The 25,512-nt window shown below is 43.0% G+C and overlaps 2 protein-coding genes across 9 annotated transcripts; both read left to right on the forward strand.

Annotated features, from left to right (window-relative positions):
* Positions 1-2,304: 2,304 nt before the first annotated feature.
* On the forward strand, positions 2,305-12,235 carry CCDC47 (coiled-coil domain containing 47). Its single transcript, XM_010304811.2, has 12 exons — positions 2,305-2,565; positions 2,701-2,808; positions 4,181-4,355; positions 4,679-4,800; positions 5,159-5,224; positions 6,121-6,222; positions 7,094-7,204; positions 7,781-7,866; positions 9,155-9,213; positions 9,909-10,018; positions 10,192-10,359; positions 10,653-12,235. Exons 1-12 carry the CDS (start codon positions 2,305-2,307, stop codon positions 10,731-10,733), a joined length of 1,449 nt encoding a protein of 482 aa, XP_010303113.1. The 3' UTR covers positions 10,734-12,235.
* Positions 12,236-12,705: 470 nt separating this feature from the next.
* Positions 12,706-24,906, forward strand: STRADA (STE20 related adaptor alpha). 8 transcript variants are annotated; one of them, XM_075775404.1, is made up of 13 exons: positions 12,706-12,759; positions 13,011-13,095; positions 14,341-14,398; positions 15,270-15,298; positions 18,920-19,022; positions 19,544-19,665; positions 19,804-19,912; positions 20,029-20,152; positions 20,636-20,807; positions 21,485-21,589; positions 21,754-21,995; positions 22,690-22,732; positions 23,413-24,906. In XM_075775404.1, the coding sequence occupies exons 2-13, from the start codon at positions 13,060-13,062 to the stop codon at positions 23,563-23,565; spliced, it is 1,296 nt and encodes a 431-aa protein (XP_075631519.1). In that variant the 5' UTR covers positions 12,706-12,759; positions 13,011-13,059; the 3' UTR covers positions 23,566-24,906. The 8 variants fall into 8 exon arrangements, with proteins under 8 accessions (XP_075631519.1, XP_075631520.1, XP_075631524.1 ...); XM_075775405.1 differs by having other exon boundaries at positions 12,711-12,759; positions 13,011-13,071; XM_075775406.1 differs by having other exon boundaries at positions 12,728-12,788.
* Positions 24,907-25,512: the final 606 nt, after the last annotated feature.

The following is a 25,512-nucleotide window of genomic DNA, read 5'->3' on the forward strand; positions in this document are numbered from 1 at the left end:
CGGCGGGCGCTGAGCGGAGGGCAAGGGCCGGGCCTAAGCAGCGGCGGCGCCGCGTAAGTCAGGTAACGCGGCCCCGGGCCGGGTCCCGCGGCCCCGCAGCGGCAGCCCCGCGCCCTGCCGGGGATGGGGCACCCGGCTCCCGCCTCCCCGTGGGCGGCCGAGCCAGCCTCACCCCCTCCCCTTTCCCGCTCCCCGTTACCGGTCGCCCTCGGCCCCGTAGTGCCCCGAGAGGGGCGGCCTGGCCCTGAGGGCACCGGGCGTGCGGGCCCCGCGCTGTGCCTCGCGGGGGCAGGCGGGCTGGCAGCGGGGCCGGGCGGGCCGGGCCCCCCAGCGCCCCTCTGGGGGTGGGTGGGACGGGGGAAGGGGGAGCGGGGCTGTGGGGAGTCGGGCGTGCGGGGCAGGGGAGGGGGCCGCGCCCGGGGCGGCGGGGAGGCAGGGCGCTAATTTTAGCCTCGCTGACCTTGACTTGTGTCCCTGGAAGGAGCTGGGAGCGGAGCAGCGTGCGTGGAGCGAGGGGATCCACGGCACGGCGGGACGGCGAGCAGCGCCTGCGGTGGGTGTCCCAGCTTTAGGCCGGTGGGTCACGGCAGGGGCCAGACCCGCTGGGGCCCGCACCTCGCCCTTCCCTCCCGCCCGTGTGGCGATGGGGCGATGAATCGGCTCCTCTCGCAAGGGAAGGTCCGTGGCATGTGGATCGGGGAGGGCCTGCCAAAGCACGTTCTGCTTGGCGAGTCGTTTGTACTTAGAACCCATTCTGCCCTGTGACAGAGAGGGCTGTGTTAGGAGCGTGTCCTGGTGTTCGCACCTCTCTGGTCCGGCTGTCTCTTTGGAATCGGCTGCAGGAGTTTATTTTGCATAAAGCTTTACGGAGTTGTAGGGTCTTTTCAAAGTGGATATACTCAAATAGTCTCGAAATTCTTATTGTGAAACTGTTGGGGTTCGGTTGTGCAGGTGGCTCTGTTGTCCTGACGTTTTTAACCTCTGAATGCAAATTCTGTCACATGTAAATAGTATTTTGTGTTTCTGTTTAAATTAGCGTAAAATTGTGACATACCCAAACAACGTGCTAAATTCCTGGGCTCTGCCTTGTTGTCCTTTCCATCCTGATTAACGTTCTCGTGAATGTGTTCTGTTCAAGTTTTTGCTAGAATGAGAAGTCTTTGACAAAGGCGTTTATTTTAGCTGTCCTTGTCATTCGTAGCAGTGGGTTCCTTGCATGTGGTACTCGGAGGAGTGCTGGTCTAATTTAGAAACAAAAAACTTCTATTTCAAGTTTTGTAAGAGAACAATCTCATTAACATTCAAATTCCTACTCGGATCTGGTTGCGGGAGGGAGTGAAATGAGTCTTACTGCCAAGTCTGACGCAGCCAATCCTCCGCAGGTGTTTGTGAAACACAGTAGTAGCGTTATTACCACCTTTTGAGGCTCTCCGTTTGGACATCGGTAACGTACACCTCTTGGTGGTGTACAGTGTGAGAGGGAGACTGGGACTGTTTTCAGATCAAGCAGAAGTCATAGGAAGCTGAGGGCAAAAAAAGGGTGAACGGACAAACTGCAGGTTTCTGGCAGATCAGCAGAGAGTGCTTTGGTCACCTGAGCCCCAGTTTATTGGTTTGGGGACCAGTGTAATATCCATCCTCTTCCTGCATTTTTTTTTCCCTTCTTTTAGAGCTTACAACAAAAAGTCTCTATTTCTAAACAGAAATAGTGCTGAGATGCTGTGGGGCCCAATTCTGAGCATGCAGTCTAGAAAATCAAAGATGAGCACTTTTAAACTAGCAGTGGCTATTGAAGCATTGCTGTTTAAAGTAAATTAATTAAGCATATTCTGAGATTTACTGCTGTTGTTACACATTCATTGATCTGACTGTGTCTAATTGCTAATTAATAACAACTGTAGGCACAGTGTGTGGTCTTTGAAATGAGCTGGCAACGCTGACTGACTGAGAGATGCTGCTGGAGAGTCAGTTTTGCAGCAGAACATCTCTGCTCCCAGAACTTGCTCATCTGAACAGCTTGGCCAGATGTGAACTTGCTGCTGCCTCAGCTGCTCCTGCTGCAGGCACAAGTCTAGAACCTCTCTTCTAAGTCTCCCCTTCTAAGTTAGTTTTTCTTGTAAGAGTATTCATTTTCTTTATACAGAGGATGGCAAGATCAGGCAGGGGTTTATTTTTCTCTCTCTAGTCTAACCCTGACAGTGTTTTTATAACGTTCATGGAAGTTGGGCATTACTGGAGGTGTGATGTAACAGAATTGATAAGGATGCTTTGCAATGTTTGATTTTTCTTACTTTTTTAGTGAAAATGAAGAATTTATATATTTTTATTGCTGTCCTGTTCATCCCATGGAGCTTTTCTTTGGCAAAGTATGATGAATTTGAGGATGGAGATGACATTATGGAATATGATGATAATGACTTTGCTGAATTTGAAGATGTTAATGAAGATGCAGTCACAGAGTCTCCTCAGAGGATCATCACTACAGAAGATGATGAAGAAGAAGCCACGGTAGAGCTTGAAGGTCAGGATGAGAATCAGGAAGACTTTGATGATGCAGATGCACAGGTAATGCTTCATCTCTTTCTTCTCTGTGTTTCCTAATTGTATCTCTACACCTTACTTTCTCATCTCATCTTTTTGGATTTTGCCTACGGAGCTTTGGATTTTGTGATTTATTTTTTTTTCTTTTTGGTCCGTCAGGAAGGTGATACTGAGAGTGAACCGTATGATGATGAGGAGTTTGAAGGCTATGAAGAGAAACCAGAGGCATCTCCTAGCAAAAATAAAGACCCCATAACAATAGTTAATGTAGGTATAAATGTTGATCTGCTTTCTATTTGGTGTTCCATCACTTGTTTTTTTTAAGGCGGTATGCCAATAGTGTCATTGGTGTACAAACATACAGTAAGAGAGAATCTGTCCTAAAGAATTTGCTATGTGAATTAACAAGAGGCAGTGCAGAAATGGGAAGAAGTGTGGAGACAAATACCTGAAATAATGCAACAGGATAGCAGCAGAATATGATCCAGCTGTGCCAGCTTCCAATTCCATGCTCTTCTGCATTGGTTTATGCTACTTTACATAGCAACTCTTGAAGTAAAACTTCCAGGGCAGGTGCTTTTGGTCTGTTGGTCTCTATTTTAAGCTGCTAGAATTGCCATCCTTGGATCAATGGTCTATTCTGTACTCAAACTAAGAATTGTAATTGGAATGTAGATCAGGAAATTCTTCATTAAAACAAACCTTTTGAAACATAGTTTTGACCAAAGCATTTTATGCCTTACCTTCTTTTGCCCATATGACCATAGGCTATAGTGATGACCTTCACTTAATTGAGAGAAAAACACCACACATCCCAGAATGTCTGGGTGCTTTTTCAGTATGTAAAGAAGAGGTTGCAGTGATGACATGCTTACTATAAACATAGTGTATTTTTAGCTTGTCTGTGGTTAAAGTTTCAGATTAGAAATTGACTTCTCTAATGGTTTTTGAAGCCAGTCTCGCTGTCAACCCTGCATCACCTTGTTGTTGCCTTACAAGACAGTCTTTTTCAGAATGATCAGGTGCTTGAGACTTGCATTTTTATTATCCCTAAGATCTCTTTTTAAGAACTATGGCTGACCTTGGTAGTGAAAATCAAGGTTTGGGTATTGGTGTGACTGAAGGGTAATACAGTGATAGCAGAATGGCTAATTAATCTCTGAAGATGGCAAGGTCAGGCCAGCTTTCCTGCCCCCCCACGCAGTCTGTGGCTCTTAGCAGCATCCTGAAAGTGCTGCTGGACGTTGGGTATTACTTTAGATTTCAACAGAAGTTACATGATGATCAAATAATGTTGTGATGGGCAGGGTACCAAGCCCAAATAATCAGTGGATTGAAGTGCTGGGCTGTTGAGTACTCTGAGGGACACATGCTAGCACAGGCTGACTTGGAAGAGAGAAGTATTTTGTATCAGCCAGGTATTTTGGGAATGCTAGTATCAGTTGTTTCCTGTATGAGTACTGTGTCCCAGTAGAGCCAGATGCAGTACGTAGGCTTAGCTCTGTCCTGTCACCTTTGTGAAGCTTATTGCCGTGTTTGGGATGAAGCTTCTTCAGTACTGTGCGTCTTCCACATTGTTTGTGTATACGGAATCCACTCATTTGATATGTAAAAGACAGTCTCCGTTCACTCACCACAGGTCCCTGCTCACCTTCAAAACAGCTGGGAGAGTTACTACATGGAGATCCTGATGGTAACAGGTCTTCTTGCTTACATAATGAATTATATCATTGGGAAGAACAAAAACAACCGTCTGGCTCATGCGTGGTTCAATACTCACAGGGAGCTGCTAGAAAGTAACTTTGCTCTTGTTGGTGAGTTCCATGCTGACTAGGATTCACTTCTAGTTTATTTGAATAAAACTGGGTTTAGACCTGCATGTGGGCTCTAGAGAAGAGTAACCTTTTCTGTGCAGATGCAAGATAGTACTGTTGACAGCTCTGTGTGTAGATAAATAGCGTGCCAGTCTGCCAGTGCTGAAATTAGATTATGGTAGTGTAGTATAAATTATTCAGAAACATCACAGTGATAACTGAAGTAATCCAGGAACAACTGAGCTCTAAGCCTACTGATGAACTTCAGTGTTTAAATTTGTGATTTTTAGACTGCAGTTCTCTTTCACTGTTGTTTTCTTCAGGGGATGATGGCACTAATAAAGAAGCTACAAGCACTGGGAAACTAAATCAAGAAAATGAACACATCTATAACTTGTGGTGTTCTGGAAGGGTGTGCTGTGAAGGAATGCTCATCCAGCTAAAGGTAAGGATGAGTTTGTAGCACTGTGTACTAGTCTTCAGGTTCTAGAGGCTTTTCCATTCCAGTGTGAGCAACAAGTCCCAGCTTGACTCTTTCGCTCACATTCAGAGACAGGGTTCTGAATATACACACATGAAGGGAAGACTGGTCAGACTAAAGATCTGTTGGCCCAGCTCCTAACTTGAGGGTAGAAGGCCCTGAGAAACTCATCTAATGCAGAAAGTACACCTAAATTATTCTATGAAAAACATCTACATATAACTGTCCTATTTTTCCTTAAGCCCCACTGCTATCTGCCAATGAAGTGCTGCACTCTAGGTATGTTCAGCTATCTTCTGTGTTTACAAACTTGTGTTTTTAGTTTCTCAAGAGACAAGACCTACTGAATGTTCTTGCGCGCATGATGAGGCCGGCTTCTGACCAAGTGGTATGTACTCAGCCCTTCAGATTAGCTATGATAAATTGTTGCATTCTTTTGGTTCTGCTCTGCTGCTTTTGATTGTTCTTATGATACACAAGTGAACTGCTAGGTGCCTTTCTACAGTATTCTATATCTTCCAGTTCAGTAACTGTCAAAACAATCTGAAAGAATCATCCATATTTCTTTTCTGCCTGTGAAATGCAAACTGATGATAACTGGAGATTGTTTTATAAGGGTTTTATTGTTTGAGTGATTTCGTGAACAGTCCATCAGGCTTCATGACCTCATCTTGATAAAAAGTGGTTTTATGATCTGAAATACTTAATGATTGTTCTTCTGTCCGTTCGGTCAGCTGCTTAATGCGTATGCTGGCCTGGATATTACATTCTGTAACGTTACTTTTTGACTTGCCCCTTGCTCTTGGAGATGAGGATAATCTCTAACTGCATAAATGCCAAGAGAGGTTACACTTGGAAGAATAGTGGCTGTGTGCACCGTGAATAACTCCTTCCATGTATCTATAATTGTGCTTACTTATATCTATTAAGATACTTAATTTAGATGTGGGCGGTTGCTTATAAGCAATGGATATCTGCACTGCAAATGAATCTTACAACTCTGCTGTTCTAGTCACTGTCGTTACACTGCAGCGTTATACCAGAATACCAAATTGAGTACTCAATAAAATTAAAAAGCTACCTTACCTTAGCTCAAACTGAGCAGCTTTACATCAACAACCTTTATCTTAGCTGTGTATGGCCTTGCTTAGTCTTTGTTCTTATGAATCAAAGTGTCAGACCAATGTTGGTTCGTGGAAGACATAGGTCTCCATTTGGCCAGTAGTCTGAAGGCAGAGTACATTGTATAAATCTGATCAGGGCTAATAACATTCTGTCCTACAGCAAATAAAAGTAACAATGAATGATGAAGATATGGACACCTATGTGTTTGCTGTTGGAACGAGAAAAGCACTGGTGCGACTTCAGAAAGAAATGCAGGACCTGGTATGTACGTTCACGTTGGGCATACTTAACATGATAAAGCATAGGATATAAGAACCTCTAATCTCTAGATTGTTTATTTTCTTGGGAACAGCTGAAAACTTGTAACTGACCTGTTGGAGTTTGTGGGGAAAAGACATTTTCATCTAATGGATGAAAGTTTAATCCCATCAAACATCTGAAGTGCTAGCCAGCTGCTGTCAGAACTGCAGGAAGAGGCAATCAAAAGCAGCTTACATCTTCCTTTTGGTGTATAGTTTATTTAGGAGGAGGCTGAAGTATATTGTCAGGATACACGAGTGTCACTCACCTCATTTAATTGGCACAAATGACTTTTTCAAGGATTGAAAAGTAAACTTAATTAGGGATATCTGATGTGGGAAGTTTGTGTCTGTCATCTGCTTTTATGTGATCTGAAATTAAAACTTTGCAAACGTTCAAGCCCTGAAGCTTGCAAAGAATCCAGTGATAACAAGCAGTGGTTTGCAGATCTTTTCTCTCATAATTTGTCTCAAGTAACAGCACTGAAGTGTGGCTGGTAGAATGGCAGTTGTTCTGTTGTCAGACAACGTCAGCAAAATGCCTTAATCCACTTCAATACGTCCATGTTGGAATGCTCACAACTGTTTTATCTTTTTCCTTAAAGTATTGACTATTGAAGGGAAGTACTAACTAACTAATAAGACTATTGATACTGCATGCTTTGCTTTATGCTTGAAATGTCGCCAGCCAGACTGAGTGACTGAGTGTTTTTTTTTTAATTATTTCTTTTCAGGTACTTCTGGGGTCCCACTGTTGGAACAGTTCAGTCTGATAAGATACTTATAAGCTTGTGTTTATTTTTATTTCTGTCCCCTTGTTCTCTTTGAAACAGAGTGAGTTCTGCAGTGATAAACCTAAGTCTGGTGCAAAATATGGGCTTCCAGATTCGCTGGCTATCTTGTCGGAGATGGGGGAGGTCACAGAGGGAATGATGGACGCTAAGGTAATCTCGAATGAATTAATACAAATCTTTCTTAGTAACCTGGCACTTACAGCCTATGCAAAAAAGTTCTAAATCTATCTCCTGTAAACATCACAAGAGGAGAGCTAAATGGCCCTACTGAGATCTAGAGAAATCAAGACCGTAAGGAAGCTTAAGGGCTGGAAGAAGGATGTAATTCTCATGTCTTTATTCCTTTTACATAGCAATTGTTAGTCTAACATGAACTGCAGACTTAAAACTGCCTTTCAAAGCCTAGAAGTTAGCTTCAGCAGCTAGTTCAAAGGAGGGTATTGATGGTATCTCAGGTCCTCAAAGTTGATGTGTTATCAAATGAATTGGAAAATCCCAAATGAGAGTTACATATCTAATACCTGAGTTGCTCACGCTAATTCCATGCATTGAGGCTCATTCTAGCAAAAGCTTAAAATAATTGACGGTTTAAATTTTAGTGTCATTGTGGCAAGCTGAGCACAGCAATTTTGAGTGATATATGGGACACTTTGGCAAACTCATATGGAGTGGGTAGGCTGCAGATGGATTGGTTTTGGGAAAAACTAACCCTGGTTTCTCTTTTAGATGATACATTTCCTCACGCACTATGCTGACAAGATTGAGTCCGTCCAATTCTCGGACCAGTTCTCCGGTCCAAAACTTATGCAAGAGTACGTATAAAGCTAGATCTCTCCTCGCAGTAGCTATTGTAACACTAAGCAAAATAGAGGCTGACAAACTTGTTTGCAGTGTGAAGCCTGCTGGAATGCACACAAAGAGAAATTGGGAGCAAAGGTGAAACAGGTGAATACACACACTCCCAATGCTTGCAAATGCTGCTTTAATTTAGAGTCAAGGTGCTGTATTGCCTTAGTATTTGCATGCTGGTTATGCTGTTGTTTGAGCAGCTACAAACTTCAGATAACCACTGGCAGCTATGGTGTACACAGCTGCATGGAAAACAACTGAGTAATCCCACTAAAGGTATATGACACCTTAGAGTCTAAGGGCTGAGAAATAACACTGCAGGAGAACACCAACACGTTAACTTGGATGCTATTTGAATGCATTGAGAGCTAGGTTTAAGAAAAGTCTGCAGTGTAAAAACAAAAAACCAAGAATCATTGCTGCTTGCCCTTCCCTGGCTGATAGGGCTAAACATTCTGCTGTTGAATCCATCGCTTGAGTACTTTTGTTCAGGTTGATTCTCAGCTGTGCTTCAGAAATACACAGATGCAGTATCTCTTCTGTTTCTCTAAGACTCCTAGTCTTGAGGTACTTCTAGCTGCTGCTTCAGAATTGCCAAGTGGTGGGTGATTTATCTTATCTGAATTACCATGTAGGCTTTTGCAGGGGTGTATTATGCTCACAGGCATATAAATAAATGATCCCTATCAAAACCTGAACCTGCCCTCCAAAAAAAGGAACATACTTTGATTTAATTACGAGATAGCAGTATGTGTACCTTGTACTGAAATTGCTAGGCTTTGGAGGATCTGTGAAATGTAGGTCTGACTTTCTTACATTAGAATACTGTGGGGCTTTGGGCAGTGAAGACTTGAATTCTTTAGAAAATGGTTTGGTTTTTTTTTCCCTAATTGATATTTATATAAGACCTGTAGTAGTATAAACAGGGCATATGAAAAATTGAATGTCACTACAAATGTACAGGCCTTCTTAGGGCTCAGATGTCAGATGACCTCTGACAGATTGGATGGCGCTGTTAGTGTGCTTTTACATTAATGGCTTTTCACTGCATGCTTTTGAGTAAAACGCTTCAGGAATCTGAATGGTTTGAAACTTAAATCTGGGTTCCAGACAGGCATTTAATCTTGTTTATTTTATTCGAGTAGTTTGTAAGTGTCAGTTCTTGATGAGATTTTCCTTAACAATGTTAGGTATTTTGTATGCCCATGTTTTTCTTTACTCATTCCAGCCACTTTTTTTCTTTCCTACCAGGGAGGGCCAGCTTACAAAACTGCCCGAAACTAAAAAGACACTTCTGTTTACATTTAATGGTAAGAGAACTGGTAGACATGTGTATCTGGGGGGGTGTTGTGCTTTATTTGTGCAAGTCACATGCTCAAGTTCTGTCATCTATGGAAGACAATATATGACAAATGACTTCAGTGCATGTAACAGGATCATTGATGGATTAACCAGTAAACAAAAAGCAGTAATAATGCTGGGGACTGAGCGGTGTATCGTCATGATAACAGGATACTCAGTTTTGCTATTATTGATCTTAGTTCATACTCATACCTCTTTGGGTAGTTGTATTAGGTCACCATTGGAAGATGGCTTGTTTTTAAGCCACACGCCTTGCAGTTTGAGATTGCACAGAATTACTTCGTTAACCCTGGCTTGAAAAAAAAAAAACAACAGCCCGTTGGAGTCTATTCTAGAAAAGACCCTTTTTGAAATTCAAGGCCATAGCTCCAAGCGAAGCTAATGTCAGAGCCTGAATTGAACCCTTACGTTTGTATTCCATATTAATAAAACTAAGGACTGGGCAGGGGGAAACGTGCCTGTCACTGTGAGGAATTTAAATGCTGTCTCCAAAGCTAAATGCCACTTTTAGTTATGTCCTTCCTAAAGAGGAGCATGAGAACATCTTTCTTTCATGAATGGTGTGAGTGATAAGGGAAGAACATTATAGCAAGTAGAAAAATCCTGCCAACCTCTCTGAATTAACAGGAAACTTTTATTTCAGTGCCTGGTTCAGGCAACACTTCCCCAAAGGACATGGAGTCTTTGCTGCCTCTGATGAGCATGGTTATCTACTCCATTGACAAAGCAAAGAAGTTCCGTCTGAACAGAGAAGTAAGTAGTGTATATTTTTCTGTCTTCTGAATGTTGTATGAAATTGCAGCTATTACCATTGGATCCTTAAGCTTAAGACTGGGAGCCTTACATTTCTAATATGACTACCAGAGATACTGCATTCTGCTCGTGGGCAATCCGTATTAACTGCATTTGCTTTTCTCTGTGAAAAGGGTAAACAAAAAGCTGATAAAAACAGGGCTCGTGTGGAAGAGAACTTCCTTAAACTGACTCACGTGCAAAGACAGGAGGCTGCCCAGTCCCGTCGAGAAGAGAAAAAACGGGCAGAGAAGGAGCGAATCATGAATGAAGAGGATCCTGAAAAGCAGCGTCGGCTGGAGGTGAGATGGATTTTCAGATTGTGACAAGCTGCTGGCAAACTTCTATGGTATCTCCAGGTCTGCCTGTATGTATACCAGCAATGGCCAACTTTGATTTATTTACTGGAAGGCAGACAACTTTCAGGGTATATGCTGTTGCTTTCTGAAACATGCGAAGGCTCCCAGCTCAGGTGGTTAGAGAGATGAATCCGAGTTATTGGAGGTCTTTTTATGTTTGGCTCTTCTGAAATGATCAGCTTGCTCTCTGAAGAGATCACAGATGTTCATCCAGATCTCTGTGTCCTTGCCTACAGGAAGCTGCTTTGCGGCGTGAGCAGAAAAAACTTGAGAAGAAGCAGATGAAGATGAAGCAAATCAAAGTGAAAGCGATGTGACTCCATTGTGAGAAGCGTCTCAGTGCCACCTGCAGAATTTTAATTCACAGGGTACAAAGACCTACTTAACTCCATAATCTTACACTTCTTTGAACACTAGTAGCCATTAAGAGAAATGCTCCTTGCATTGGTGTTACTTATTTAAGTATTACAGCAACATGCAGGTGTACGTAGAGAGCTTTGTCTCAGCAGTTTTATTCCAGGTGGTATAAATTTTTGCTACTTGTCTGTTTAAAAAAAAAAAGCAATATTCTTGAATGCTCTTTGTCATTTGTTCTTTAAAAACAGAAGATTGTAAATCTGTCCATGTGTGCTGGTAACATTAATGCTTTGGTTTTAAACTTTGGTTTTAGTTATTGGGAGGGAAGGGGGAAAAACTTAAGGGGAGGAAAACTGCACAATAAACATTTACTGTGCGTTTATTTGCATCAAGCTTGTAAAGGCACAAAACTTAGAGCCTTCCATACACAGTATGGGTTCTTCAGGGATTAAAGTCCAGTAGAATAGAAGTGATTTTTATTTTCTTTTTTGTACAAACAAGGGACTGAAACAGTATTATGTCACCTGTGGGCGTGATTGCCATATGTGTAAAACATATAGATGGGTTAGATACGAGGGAATGGAATACATGAATGGTTTCCTACTTGTGGTTTTGAATGCTGCAAGCTTAATACAATGTGAAGTCTGTAATGTCAGCGTGGTGTGTCTTCAGGAGTGAGCGCATGGTGAGTTAGCAGCTTCAACTAGCTTTCCTTGAATGTTTTTAACTGTACAAGTTTGCCTCAAAAACCTTTTCTCGATCTCAGCAGCTGCTGCCTAGTTCACTTCAGCCAGAAGCTAGATTCAGTGAAGTATCTGCAATTCCCAGTTTCCCCAAGCAAGTAAAAATGTTTCAGAGGACTCGGATCCTCTTCGCCCGGTAAATGATCACGTCAGGTTTTTGCATATAAATGGGGAGAATGAAGTGAATGCCACAGTGCAAGCACTTGGCTAACTGAGAGAGCTCTGCATTTTATAAATGCTTCCTGTCTAGAAGGCATTTTATTGTTGCTTGTAACAGACTTTTAAGGGTTTTGTGGGGAAACAATGTCTTGCATTTTCTTGTTTGATACTTTGTGCAAACTTGGTTTTGAGGCAATAAGAATGAGCTGCTGTTGAAACAGCACTTGCTTAAACTTGTTGTTCCAGCGTGGGATACTTCACACTGATTTAAATGCAAATGTCTGTAACCTGGTACATGCAAATACATTAATTTTATAATGGTTGGTTAAATTATTGAAACCAAACTAATGTAGATTATGTGAAATTTTAGCACTATTTAGCTTTAAAGATTAATATGGTATTGTTTCACAAAGTTCTTTGAAAGGAAATACTAGTTTGTGCTCTTTTAAGTGGACAGCTTTCCTGAAGTCCCATACATTTGTGGGCCATGGCAGCTAATTTTGTAATATGAACATTCAAATGAACTATCTAATGAAGAGTAAAATATAAATGAAACACTCCACCTGCCTACTTTACTTGGCTGGGCTCCGCGTTCCTTTCATCTAGCAGAATCTCGAAGCCTCCTTTGACCTGGGTAGGTTTCAGCATAGGTTTTAAACACGCAGTAGCAGGCGTTACGTCTCTGCTGCGACGTTGTGGAAGTGGTTCTTTCCACCCGGGAGCTGCCGCTCCCCGTGAGGGGGTGGTTGCCGGGGGAAGAGGGCCCGCAGCCGGGGGAAGGCGGCTCTCTGGGGCGGGTGGAGATGGAGGATTTGCCCGCCCCTGCGCTGAAGGACGGGGGCCCCGCGGGCACTGCAGCAGCAGCACCGACGGCCGGCAGGGCGCGTTCCGCCGGGCCCGAGCAGCGGCCGCGGGGGCGAAGCCTCGGCCGCTTTCTGAGGGAGCCAACATGGCGCCGGCTGCTTCCCGCCTCTGGCTCGCGTGCGCGGGAGCGTAGGAGGCGACGTCACTGGAGCGCCATGACCTGCGAGCGCCCTCATCACGTGGCGGCGTGCTGGCGTCACACGCGCAGCGTCTCCTGCCGGTAAGCGGCGGCCGCAGCCTGAGGAGCGGGTGAGGGGCCCGGGGGCCGGGCGGGCCCGGCGGGAGGGCGCTGCCGCCCGGGGGGAGTGGAGGGCGCTGCCCCCCCCCGCGGGGGGGCCCGGGCGGTGCTGACCGGCCGGCCGCGCTCCGGTACGGCCCTCCCGGCCTGGGGCTGCCGGGCCCCGGTTGCCGCCGCCCGGCGCTCGGTCCCGGGGCGAGGCGTGAGGGGGTGACCCGCTGTCGTGCCTGCAGGTTGCCCGTCCTTTCGCGAGCTGCGCGTGGTAGCACAAACGCGGATTCCATGTCTTTTCTTGTAAGTAAACCCGAACGGATTAGGGTGAGTGTTGAACGCCTTCCAGCTTCCCTCAGGTGTCGGTAGAGCCTTGCGTCGTGCAGAGGGGCTGCGGCCGGGCCGGCCGCCTGGAAAGCACCTTCGAGTCACGTTCAAAGCGCTAATTGCGCGGCAGGGTATCGATGTGCAGGCGAGGTGCTGGCGAGCCCCCCCGCTGAAGTCGGTACTGCTTGCACAGCTGCACCCCCTCTGCGGGGGGGCAGGCGGCTTGTGCTGGGCGTCCCAGTTCAGAAAAAGTGTGGTAACGCTGATTGTTTTCAACTTTTCTTTAAGAAGTTATCGCCTCGCCTGCGTCACGCCGCCGACAGTTTCTGTTTGTGGTTTTTCTTCTAAACTTAACTTAGCTTGGAAAGCTAAACACAACAGCTTTGTTTAATTCTGCGTTTTTAAGTGAGGAAGTTCCGTGTGAGAAAACCACTATTTTAGTGCCTTAAAATGGTATTGTTATATGCGAGTTTTGAGTCATTGTTACCTAAAGGCTTGTTGGTGCTTTCTAGGACAGGCTTCCCTTGCACTAAACAACATAAGATATTTTTGCAGCTATTTTACCAAGTAGACTAATTTTAATGGAGTGTTTGTGATTGTTCATTTAATGCTAACTTCATGATCAACACTCTGCAAGCCTGAAGTTGCATGTTCTATTGTCTGTTATATGTGTGTGCATATATATTTTTTCTTTGAATCACAGAGCAGAATAGAGTTGTAGGAACATTTCTCGGCACAATCTAATGCTTGCTGTGAATTTTAGGCATGAATTCTGGAAGAGAAAATATTCATGTTCTAACTTTGCATTCGGTCCATAGCTATGTAGCAAGAATATTTCAATTTTCTAAGACATCACCTCATTGTAAATAGTTGAAGCTTTTTTAAAGCCTATTACACCCAAACAAACAACTTTTATTTGCCTATATAAGGGACTTGTAGCATGCTTATTATTTTTCCTGTACGTACATGTATCAGGCTTGTGTTTGAATGATCTAAAATGATGTTAACTTTATTGCATGTGCATGCTGGTCAGGAAAAGCCATTGCAGTGGCACAAGAAGAGAATATCCTTGTACAAAGTAAGGATATATCTTTGATGTTGCAGCTAATCGCTTTCAGATCACATCAGAGTCCTTGGAGTGTTATGATTCTCTTATGTTTTTTGTGGGGGAGGAGGAAAAGAAGAAACTTGTCTCTAGAAGAAGTAACTAATTATTTGGGGGCTTTTTTTTTTTTTTTCTTTTAGCGGTGGGTATCTGAAAAGTTCATTGTTGAGGGCCTAAGAGAGTTCGAACTGTTTGGAGGTAAGTTTTCCTCTCATCAGATAACATTGTTAGAAAAGTTTTATTTTAGCCACAAGGACTGTTAATTTGGTTGTAAATATGTATCTTAACAGCAAAAGATATTAATAAATCTGGTTGTAGCACTAGATCTGGTTATTCAAGCTGGCTAACCGTATAAAGTTAGCATAGAAGCGTCCAAGATTTAGCAAGTTATTTGGAAATCAGTTTCACATGGATGGCAGTACTATTTTCAGACCCTGCATTCTGTATGTCTTAGCATAACCATTTTTATCCTGTGCAAAGGACAGATTTGGGGTTTGGGAAGGTTAATTATAATTTTCCGAGTAAAAGTGGATTTCGAAACTCTGATGATAGCTCCCCAGTGTGCCTGCAGGAGAGCTGATTGGTTTCTGTTCTGCTTTGTGCATAACGAGCAAAATTGCCCACTAGGATGCAGAATTCTTCATTGGTGGCATAGAAGGTAATCAGAGCATAGGAAACATATCTAGATCTTGAACTTCCAGGTGGAGTGGAAGAATTTCCACCACTTTAAGTAAACTTTAGATAGTTTCTTCTATATTAAGTGAAGTAGATATGTCATTTTTGAATGTGTTTAGAGGTATAATAAAAAAATTGTTACCTTACATTTATGCTGAATATATGAACGGTAGCACTAGTTGAATCTCTTTAATTCTCATACTTGTACTACAATTTGATTATTTTTAGTGGTGCAATCTTATGTGTAAATAAAATGTCTTTTGTCTAAAAAATTATTGTATATATTTGGTATAAAAAAACTAGCATGCAGGGTTATTTACTCAGTTTTCCAACTATATTTTTAATGGGCATCTGTCAAACACAACATGGTGAACAATTAATTTCTTTACTCCAGAGCAGCCTCCGGGTGACTCTCGGAGAAAAGTAAGTGGCTTTTGCAGGCTGTGGTGCTGTGGTTCATTGCATGGAGATTATTCCTTGTGGAAGTTTGGTTTTTCTTTTTATCTTAGTTATATATTTCATCTCTATATTAGCTCTACGAGTGTGGAAACAGGTTTCACCCTGGAGTGGAGATTTTGGTGTGTGATTTTCAAACTATATGTGACAAGTCAAAACTTTAATCTCTTGGATTTGGATTTGTGTCGTCATCCCCCAGCCCCCCCAGGGGGTCTCTTTTTTAAGATGATTTAAATCTGATTTCTTCAGAGATGCTAATCTCTTATAACTCTCTTTTAGAATAAAAGGAAGGGGTTAGTTTATAGGACTTCTGAAAGCTAGGCCCAAAAAATTTGATGTTGGCCATTCAAAACCAGTGTTCCCTTCTGAACGCATTGATTCCCATTTCTTTTCTCTTCCCTGTAGAGCAGCCGCAACAGAGGCTCCAACATGAAACATTATGTGATTTTCAGTTTGAGGTGACCTTACCTGCTGTTGTCTGGTTGTCTTCAGAGCCAGTTCCATGCCTGCTTAGAGAGCTTTGTCTCTTAGAAACTAAAATCACTAGCAAACATGGAACGTCTGTTCAAAAATGTACAGCCCAAATGTGGCAGTTGAAAACTTTACCTTGATGCTTTTTGTTCTGCAGGCCCTGATTGCACACTGTCTGGTTCATAATGAACAGTGCTCGCAGAATAACGCAATTTGTGATAGAATATATTTGTCTAAATGATTTCCCACCTGCCCACACCATATTGAAACATTTCTGTGTGCAGGTGTTGCTCTAGTTTGAGCTAATTACAAACACGACTTAAGTGTGATTTGATTATAACTGTGTCAGTTCAGGCTGCTTATAATTGATTTTTGTGCCAGTGCCTGTAATTTACTGGTACAAACAAAGCTGAAAATGAGACGTATACGGAATGTTTTGTATAAAGTCAAGTAAATTCACACCTTGTTTTAAATTGCTGAGCGTTAATGCATATGCTGGACTGGAAGCAAATTGAGATTAGCATCTGTTTTGGTTTTGTTAGATTATTCACTTGGGTTTGGTCGCCTCTGCAGTGGTATTGATGACTCTCATATTGATTTTTACAGCTAAATAAAAGTTTACTTTTTCCAGCAAGGCTATAGAAAAAGGTAAATAATTTAGGGAGAGGGATGGGAGGAGAATTTTTGTTATTCATGCTGAAAGTGGGGGAGGGAGGAAGAGAGGAAGGCAGCAGAACAAAACCGACATTCTCTCTGCCTAATTCAGATGAACATCACTTGGCAAATGCAGATCCTTGCTAGCATCACATAACTGATTTTCTTATGGCATTTATAACAGTAGTTGCCTTTCAAAGATTAATTTCCTTAAATCTATCTGAAATTAAAATCAGATCAACAAGCTGGAAAGCTAGCTCTTAATGAATGTCATGCCATAAAGCTAGTAGTCATATGTGACTTCATTTCGCAGCTGCTTTTGCTTTTGACCATACACCAAAAGTTATCCTGTGTGAAACCACTGAGGAGCTTTTTTGCAGTATTTCATAAATGACATTTCAGTTTAACTTTGTTTTAAACTCTTGTACGATGTTGATAAGTATCTGGTAGAGCTCCTTTTGCATTAGCTCAGTTATCGGTTACTACTAACATGGAGAGGTGAGTGAAGACCTCTGATGTACTGGAAGACTTTTAAAAAGGGAATTTATGGTATTTTTCCATGATGGTTGAAACAGCCTACACCATTAATAAGATTAATTTTCTTTTTTTTTTTTTTTTTTTTTGCATCTGTTTTGTTGGCTTATGTTATATCTGGAGTGGACTTTAATAAAGCAAACCACTTACATATTGCTCAGTGTTTCACCAGCTGTCATTGCTCCATAACGCTGCTTATCAGATCCTCCTGCTTTCATTTCCTTGGTGGTGCCTTTCTGCTTCAGAGGTTTCCATCTGCCTGTGTGTCTCTCCTGGCAATCTTGCTGTTGGCAGGACAGTGTGAAATTGCTGGAAGAAGTAATGAGTGATACAATTGAGACCAGAATCAACAGGCGTCTCTAACAGAAGTTTGAAATTGTGAATGGAAAGTTGCTGCCTGTTCTCAGCCAAGCACCAGCACTGTGTAGTGTGAGGACTAGGAAAAAAAGGATTTGGGACTGCTGAGATCTCAGGGGTCAGCTATTCTGAAACAGGACTGAGTTGCTGTGCTGGAGTTGTTTGAGCTGAAATTATACCATAGCAATACTCACAAATTTTAAAGTTTTGCCTTTTCCCTTAACTGAAAAATATACCCATTTTAAAGGTAGGCAGAGAGAGGTAAAATATGTGCTGTTCAAAGTCGGTTGAAAAGGTGGAACTTGGGAAGTGTGACTATTAGTTTATTCCCGAAGTATACTTAGGAAACCAAAGGTAATTTATGGCAAATTCCTGTCTGCACTCATTGCACTACACTTACCCTGGACTGAATGTAGAACAGCAAGTTCCCTGTTTTTTCAGCTGTCACTGTGTTGTTTCCATCTTTCAGTGATGGAAAAGAGAGTATTTGCTGTCACTCTAGAAAAATGCACAAGCCTTTTCTGCTTCATGTACCATGAGAAAAGGTCTGATAAAGGGAATTTGCAGTTGATGAGGAATGAGGTGGAAAAAATGAGCTGGAGCTCCAAATGTCAGGAGGAGTTAATGTGCTGGAAATTTGAGATAACTAAATCTGATCTTAGACACCAAATAAATTTGGTTCCCCATTAGGATGCTCTCCTTGTGAGTTGGAAATTTGAGGGAGCTGGAAGGTATAATGGAACTTGCAAGAACATTGAAGTTTGTCTTCTGCAAAATCCTGCTTGGAAGGATTTACGTGTATGTAAATCACGTAGCTTTATGTCAGATGTAGTGAAGAAAAGCTGACAGGTTTGGGAGTGCTGCTTCCCTGTGTGGTGTGGGGTCTTTTTCTTTTCTTTCTTTTTTTTTTTCTTTTCCCTTTTTTTGTTTTTTCCCCTCCTGTAAGCACTAATGCTTTGCAGTTAAGTTTTTGCTTTCATTTGGAGCTTCTCTTCATGTGTGTCTGATCTTCGTATCTTGGGCTAAGTTGGTTCATCACTTCTACTATTCAGCTAAGCAGCTTCAGCTGCGCTGGTCTTATTGCAGATGAGCAGCTGAAAACCCGAAGCCCCAACCAGCATCAGACAGGGATGCTGACTGCCACAGCACAGAGAAGTGCTAGAAACAAGCTTGCCTTTGGCCTTTGCTCAGGCAACAGGATGGTCGCACAGAACTTCGTAGTTAACGGGGAAGGTGGTTACTATAAAGCAGTGCTTAAGCTGTGCTGGGGAATAGTAATTGGCTTTATCCAAATATTCCTACAGAAATTCTAGCCTAAGGTAATTAAGAATCTACCTGTTATGGTTATATGTTTTGAAACACAGATATTTGGATCTTCTGAAATGAGGCATCTCCTGGATTTCAATTGATAAATAACTATTTTAAATTATTTTAACAGCAATTAAATTCTGTCTTCTATATTCAGTACTGTCTTATTATTTTGACGTGTATGATAATATAAGGAGCAGATGATTTTTCTAGCATGTGATCTTTATTTCTTTTGATGGGACTTTATTTTTTTTTTTCCCCCAGACAAATGAAGCGAGCTCCGAGTCGATAGCTTCTTCCCCTAAAAGGGACACCATGAGCAACTTCCTACCAGACAGCAGCTGTTATGAGTTGCTCACTATCATAGGTAATACTGCTGGGGGGCTGGAAGTTCAGAAGTCTGCTTTGCAAAGAAAATAACTTCCGCAGATTTGTTGGCCTTTTCTTGATTGATTGCTTATTTTTGACATTAGATACCTGTCCTCTTTGATTTTAAAATCACTTTAATAAAAACTGAGATGCCAATCCTAAAGGCTTTCAACAGAAAGAGGCACGTGGTGGGTTAATGATACTGAGTGAAGGACAAAGGCAGCAGAAGCAGCCTGAAACCTGTCCCTGTCCTTGGTGGGGCTGTGGCCTAATCATTTTATTGCTACGTTGGCTCTGAACTTGAAAGACAGGATAATATTACTGGCTAGGAGGATTTTTCTCGACGGGATACATGCCAAGAAAGGTGGTATCTGATGGAACGATTACTGTTTTTCACAAGGCCGAAAATAGTTTCAGTAAATGACTGTAAAGATTATTTAAGGGTCAAGGACTGGAGGAGTTCTCCAGAAGCCTGTGGTTCCAGAAATGTTACTGAAGCTTTAATGCCTTTTCTTTCAGGCAGAGGCTTTGAAGACTTGATGGTTGTGAACCTGGCCAGGTATAAACCCACAGGGGAGTATGTCACAGTCAGGAGAGTGAACTTGGAGGCCTGCACGAATGAAATGGTCACATTCTTGCAGGTAACACAAATCCACTAATACCATAATGCAAGTTTAGGAGAGGGCAGACAGCAAGAGCAGTGCTTATCAATACTGTATTCATATTTCTGCATTTGCTAAACTGAATCAAAATATCTTTTTTTTTTTTTTTAATTTTAGGGGGAACTTCATGTTTCCAAGCTCTTCAACCACCCTAACATCGTGCCATACAAAGCAACTTTCATAGCTGACAATGAGCTATGGGTTGTGACGTCTTTCATGGCCTATGGTAGGTGGAGAGGGAATACCTTTGTCTGACCATCATGTTCTGTGAAATGAAATTTGAGAGGTGAAGTATCCTTGGTTTTTTTCTGACCGATTAAGAGGTGTTTTGTTTCTTTTTAGGTTCTGCAAAAGATTTAATCTGTACCCATTTTATGGATGGGATGAGTGAACTGGCTATTGCATATATCCTCCAAGGCGTCTTGAAAGCACTTGACTACATCCACCACATGGGCTATGTACATAGGTATTTAAAAAAAAAAAAAAACGATCCATTTTCCATTCCTGGTAGTGCTTGTAGAAGTGGTTTTGCACAGCATTCGGGATGGTCATTAGGAGGCTGATCAAGTATTGTCCTGCATTGAGCTCTCCTGTAGCGTAGGCTTTTGTCCCTTCCATAGGAGCTCGCTAAGGATGAATTTCTCTTTAGTACAACTTCCTTTAATTTCCTTCTAAATTACTGTCTCCACCCCTTAGCATATCTTTCCTCTTCTCTGATACATCCCTTTGTTGCAAGAGTAAATTTCAGATGCTGAAAGTTCTAGGCTATTAGTGGTTACTACTTCTATTGTATCTATTGTGAAAGAAATTCAGCTCACCTATGCCTGCCTTAAATCCTTTGCAGTGTCCTTCTGCACTAAGTCTTCCTTAGAAAGCTGTAAGGAACAGAACTCCTTTGAGGCCAGAGAACTGACTATTTTTACTTTTTTTTTTTTTTTTTTTTTTTTAGGAGTGTTAAAGCCAGCCACATTCTCATCTCTGTAGATGGGAAGGTGTACCTCTCTGGCCTGCGAAGTAATCTAAGTATGATCAACCATGGGCAGCGACTCAAAGTTGTTCATGACTTTCCCAAATACAGCATCAAAGTCCTGCCTTGGCTTAGTCCTGAAGTCTTGCAGCAGGTGTGTTTAAAAAAAAATAATAATATATTTTATAACGTATATATTAATATATACATAATATATATTTTTCCGAGTTCTTACAACATGGCGGGGGGGGGGGGGGGCACAACAAAAGCCACAGGGTTGTTTCTTGTGATGAGCTCTACTTTTTTTTTTTTTCTATCCTTTTTACCTTAAAACCAGTGACCCCTAGCAAGGGAAAACCTATATTCCTGTCAAAAGGGGCAATTGCTGAGAAGCCCATGTTACAACGTTGTCTTTTCTCTCCCTCCAGAGGAAGCTGTGTGAATGCAAGGAAAAGGGAGAAGCTAAAGGAAGTAGATTTGGGGTGGGCACAGGGCGAGTGGGTAGAATTTGGTCTGATTTATTTGACTAAAGAGCTTTGTTGTAGGTACCTCTACAGATTCTCCCATTAGCAAAGTGTTACATTAGATGCCAGTTACCCTGAGGTAGATGCCATCCCTACTAGCTAGCTGATTTCAGTTAAGTACATGTTGCCCTTAACTGTGTGTTTTAACAAACAAAAGAACAACCCACATATAGGCTGGTTTATTGTGGTAGTATTTCTGCTCTAATCAGTTGGGTTGGCTGTTCTGCATATCGAATCATGGCTGCTGCCCATGCAGTCATGTGTAAGTCCACGAGGCTGATATTTTTTTTCTTCCCTTTTCATCTAGAATCTCCAGGGTTACGATGCAAAATCTGACATTTACAGCGTAGGGATAACAGCCTGTGAGCTGGCAAATGGACACGTACCATTTAAAGACATGCCTTCTACTCAGGTAAGGTTTAAAAGCTGTTCCTTTCTCATCCTTCATCCTGGCATGTGAAAAGGCTTTGCTGCACTGGGATGTGGAGATGGGACGGTGCTGTGCCTACCTGCATGGGAGGTCTTAACTATTTAGCCTTACTGTGTGTGATGTTGCTTATGCCCTTTCTCTCCCAGATGCTCTTGGAAAAGCTGAATGGAACTGTTCCCTGCCTGCTAGACACCACCACAATTCCAGCTGATGAGCTGACTATGAAGACCTCCCGTTCAAGCGCTAACTACGGGATGGGTGAGAGCATGGCTATTAGCAATGTGAGAGCAGCCAACGGAGAGCCAACCCTGCACCCTTATCTTCGGACCTTCTCCACCTACTTCCATAACTTTGTAGAGCAGTGCCTCCAGCGGAACCCCGATTTCAGGTAAAGCCAGGTGAAAGCTGCTTTTCACAGACCTGCGCTGTTCTAGGGCAGATTAAACCAAGAGCCAGCAGAGGTTATTCAAAGTTTTCTTTTCAAAAGCATGATGGAGTGAGGATGTACTCCATACATTGAGAAGAGCAGTCCAAGTACGTAAAACGAGAGCAGTGTTAACACTTCGAGCACTTTCTGTAAAAGAGCCTGAAGAATTACTTTGCAGCCTTCTTTGGGGGTAGAGCAGAGCTGTGTGTCAGGAAAATAAACTGAACAGCTTGAATTTCTGGTCCCTGTGAGACTGTGTTTACCCAGTTTCCATCACTCTGAATGCCTGCTGTTCAGCCCACCGAGAATAATGATGGGAAGTGATCAAGAACTTATTTTTCTCTGTAGTGAGCGTAAGGTCATCTTTAGCCATGACAAACTTCTCTAGCATGCCACACTGTTCAGAAACTTTCCCTTGACCAAGTGTTGGGGTGTGCAAGTAGGTGATTTGCACAGAAGGTTGAACTGCTTGTGTAAAACATTGTGTGCCATTAATAAACAGTGCTACCAGTTACAAAAGGGAGATAATCCTATAGCTGAGAAATGAGAGAGGCAGGAAAGACCCTGGTCTCTTCTTTCTTCCACTGCTACTACCTGACTTTAAACACTGATGCATTTTCTTGTGTGCTTACTTTATTCTAACTCCTTTCTACAGGCCAAGCGCAGGCACCCTGCTTAATCATCCCTTTTTCAAGCAGGTGAGGAACTAATTTAATCTGCCGATAAAGAACAGCGACTTTTTTGTAGTTGTCTTGCTGTGTCACTGAATCTGAGAGTGGGAATGTCGAGTTGCTGAATTTTCTGTGATCTGAAAGGATTAAGCTAGTTTGGTGACCAATTATAGTGCAGCTTGGTGAACCTCATTATCCTTGGAGGTGGATGGGTTGTTCTCAGTGCATCTCTTCCATAGCTAGATGATGTAAATCTGCCTGTCCTGCATGCCAGAAGTTTTTCACCCACAGACTATTGAGTACTGGGGCAAGGCAGCCTTAAACTGGTCCTCGAGGCCAAACTGCGGCGACCTGTGCGTTGCTTACAGCTACGTGGCAGGTTGGTGAGCTCCAGCCCTGGCATGGGAAGAGGCAGAGGCTCTCCTGCTCCCGAAATTTCTCTGGCTTGCTCTGAGCTGAGGGTCAGGGTGGTGCTTCACTGAGGGGAGCATCAGCACCATAGCACACAAGTGCTGCTGAAAAGACTGCATGCAAAGCACGTTCTTGTTACCAAGATGCAGAGTGAAAACCCTGCACGTGCCGGTGCAGGCGGGAGGATAATACTGTGCTCTTACTTTCTGCCTATAACCACACGTTGCTGCTACTCAACAGTGATGCACAAATGTGGGGAAGCATTTCAGCAACCGAGTTCTCTCCTTTCTGTGCAGATCAAACGCCGCGCTTCGGAAGCACTCCCTGAACTTCTGCGCCCAGTCACCCCGATCACCAATTTTGAAGGAACACGGCCCCAGGATCCCAGTGGCATTTTTGGGCTGGTGTCAAACCTGGAGCAGCTGGATGTGGATGACTGGGAATTTTAGAAAAACAGGGACTATACCTGGTTCTGGAGGAGCTTTCTGGACATTGTAATTTATTGGTCCTGTTCATAAAAGATGATGAATGTTACACATAGAAGAGTTTACAGATCCTTGGGGAGGAACTTCAAATGCCCATTCACTTAGGAAGTCGCCTGGAAACAAATGGACAGACCTGAGCTGGAAAAAGATCAACCCCAAGGAACTGTGGAGTATTCCAGGTGGTGCAGTGCCCAGAGCCCCAGTTCTGGCAGCTCAGCACTGGTAGATCACTCAGGCAAGTTGAGTGAGTCTGTTTAGTTATGGTCTCTATTTATGTGTTTCTAAAAATCACTGGCTTCCTCATATCACAGTTGAAGGCTGTGTGTCCCTACCCTCTTTGGTTCTTTCTCTTTTAAGGGTGCCTTAGAGTTAAGGGGAGGCAGGCAGCTCTTAGTTTTGGGCATTCTCTTAGAGCTAGTCAGGTGACTGCTACGGTGCTGTCATGGTAAGTTTTGAGGGTGGGGAAAAAAGGGATTATGTTCTTAAATTTAGGCACTGCTTTGTGATGGAAAATGGGAGATCAAAGACAACCCAATTCCATTTCAGGCACACTGGCTGCATCGGGCATTCCTCTGCAGCACTGGATTCTGTTCTTCCAGTTCTGGAGAGAGCTTTTGGAGAGGCTCCTCTCGGTTGATGCTGAGCCCACTGAGCCCCAGGTCCAACGGGGCATTCCAGCTTCTCTTCCTACAGCTGCCCGGCTCACCAGAGCAAGTGCAATGTACCAGCTCTTCATCTCCCCAGCACATCCAGCTGAGCCTCCTGTTAGCTGGGCTGGTTTCACAGCATTAACGTTCCTACCAGCTTGTTCTTGGTGACTTACCCTGGCACAGAGGAAAAGCAAGCTGACTTTCATGCTAAATCCTCTCGCTTGTGAATCCTCTTTGAACATCACGTACAGAATTGATCTTAAAGCCTTCCACTACCATCGCTGTTTTGCCTTCCCTGACTGAATGACAGGTAGAAGCTTGCTTCTCATGTGGCTCCTCTTGGTCCATGGCTGTGTGACTGCTGTGGCAGCTCTCCCCCATTTGTTTTTTGGGGTATATTTTTTGTTGAGGTATTTGTTTTTTGAGGTGTATTTAAGGCTTTCAGTTTGACCTTTCCAAGGGCCGTGGGTGCTGGATGTCTTTCTGCTCTTCAGTGAAGCACTGAGAAGCCAGTGCTGTAGATGTGCTTGATGGGAGTAGTGGTGCTGGCAACAGGTCCTCCTTGTGTTTATAAACTGTACTTGAACCCAGATAAAGTTTGTTACTCTAGTTTTTTGCCAAAACAAATAAAATATTTCTGAAGTTTTTTTTCTAAGTTTGCTCTTTCTGGAAGTTGAGATGGAGTGGATCACAAATGATGATGGAGGCTGGCTGTGCACACTTACTCTCATTTCCTTAACTTAAGCAGTAACCACTGTTGCAACTGCCCTCATGTTTCAAAAACTTACCTTTCAACTAAAGCAAGAAGCTGCCAACAACTGCTCTTTCTGCTCTCCCAGAGCAAGGGTGTTTGTAAGGACAGGCTACATATTATAGTAAGTAGATCTTAATTTCCTAGCTTGTCATGAAGTTCGTGGCTTGTGAAAGTCTTTGTCCCTCTCCCACAAGCCTGGGCCAGGACTGACGCGCTGGTACTTGGAGCAAGAAAAAAGCACAGTACAGGTCATGGCATCAACCCCTCAGGCTGAATTAGTGACATGCTGCAGCTGATGTGTTTGGAGATGGTTTCCTCAGAGGAGAGGGATGATTCGAGGGCATTGCCCACTGAAGTTCTAAGCCTCTCTTGAATCCTCCTAGGAACCAAGAGCCAGGCAGAAAAGACAGGAGGAAAGACACCAAGCTATAATAAATCACAGGTAACTGCAGCACTCCAGCCTGCTTTCCCCTGAGTTAGCATTCTTGGGGTGAAAGATGAATTTAA

The sequence above is a fragment of the Balearica regulorum genome, chromosome 24, assembly GCF_011004875.1.
Source record: "Balearica regulorum gibbericeps isolate bBalReg1 chromosome 24, bBalReg1.pri, whole genome shotgun sequence".
NCBI lineage: Eukaryota > Metazoa > Chordata > Aves > Gruiformes > Gruidae > Balearica > Balearica regulorum.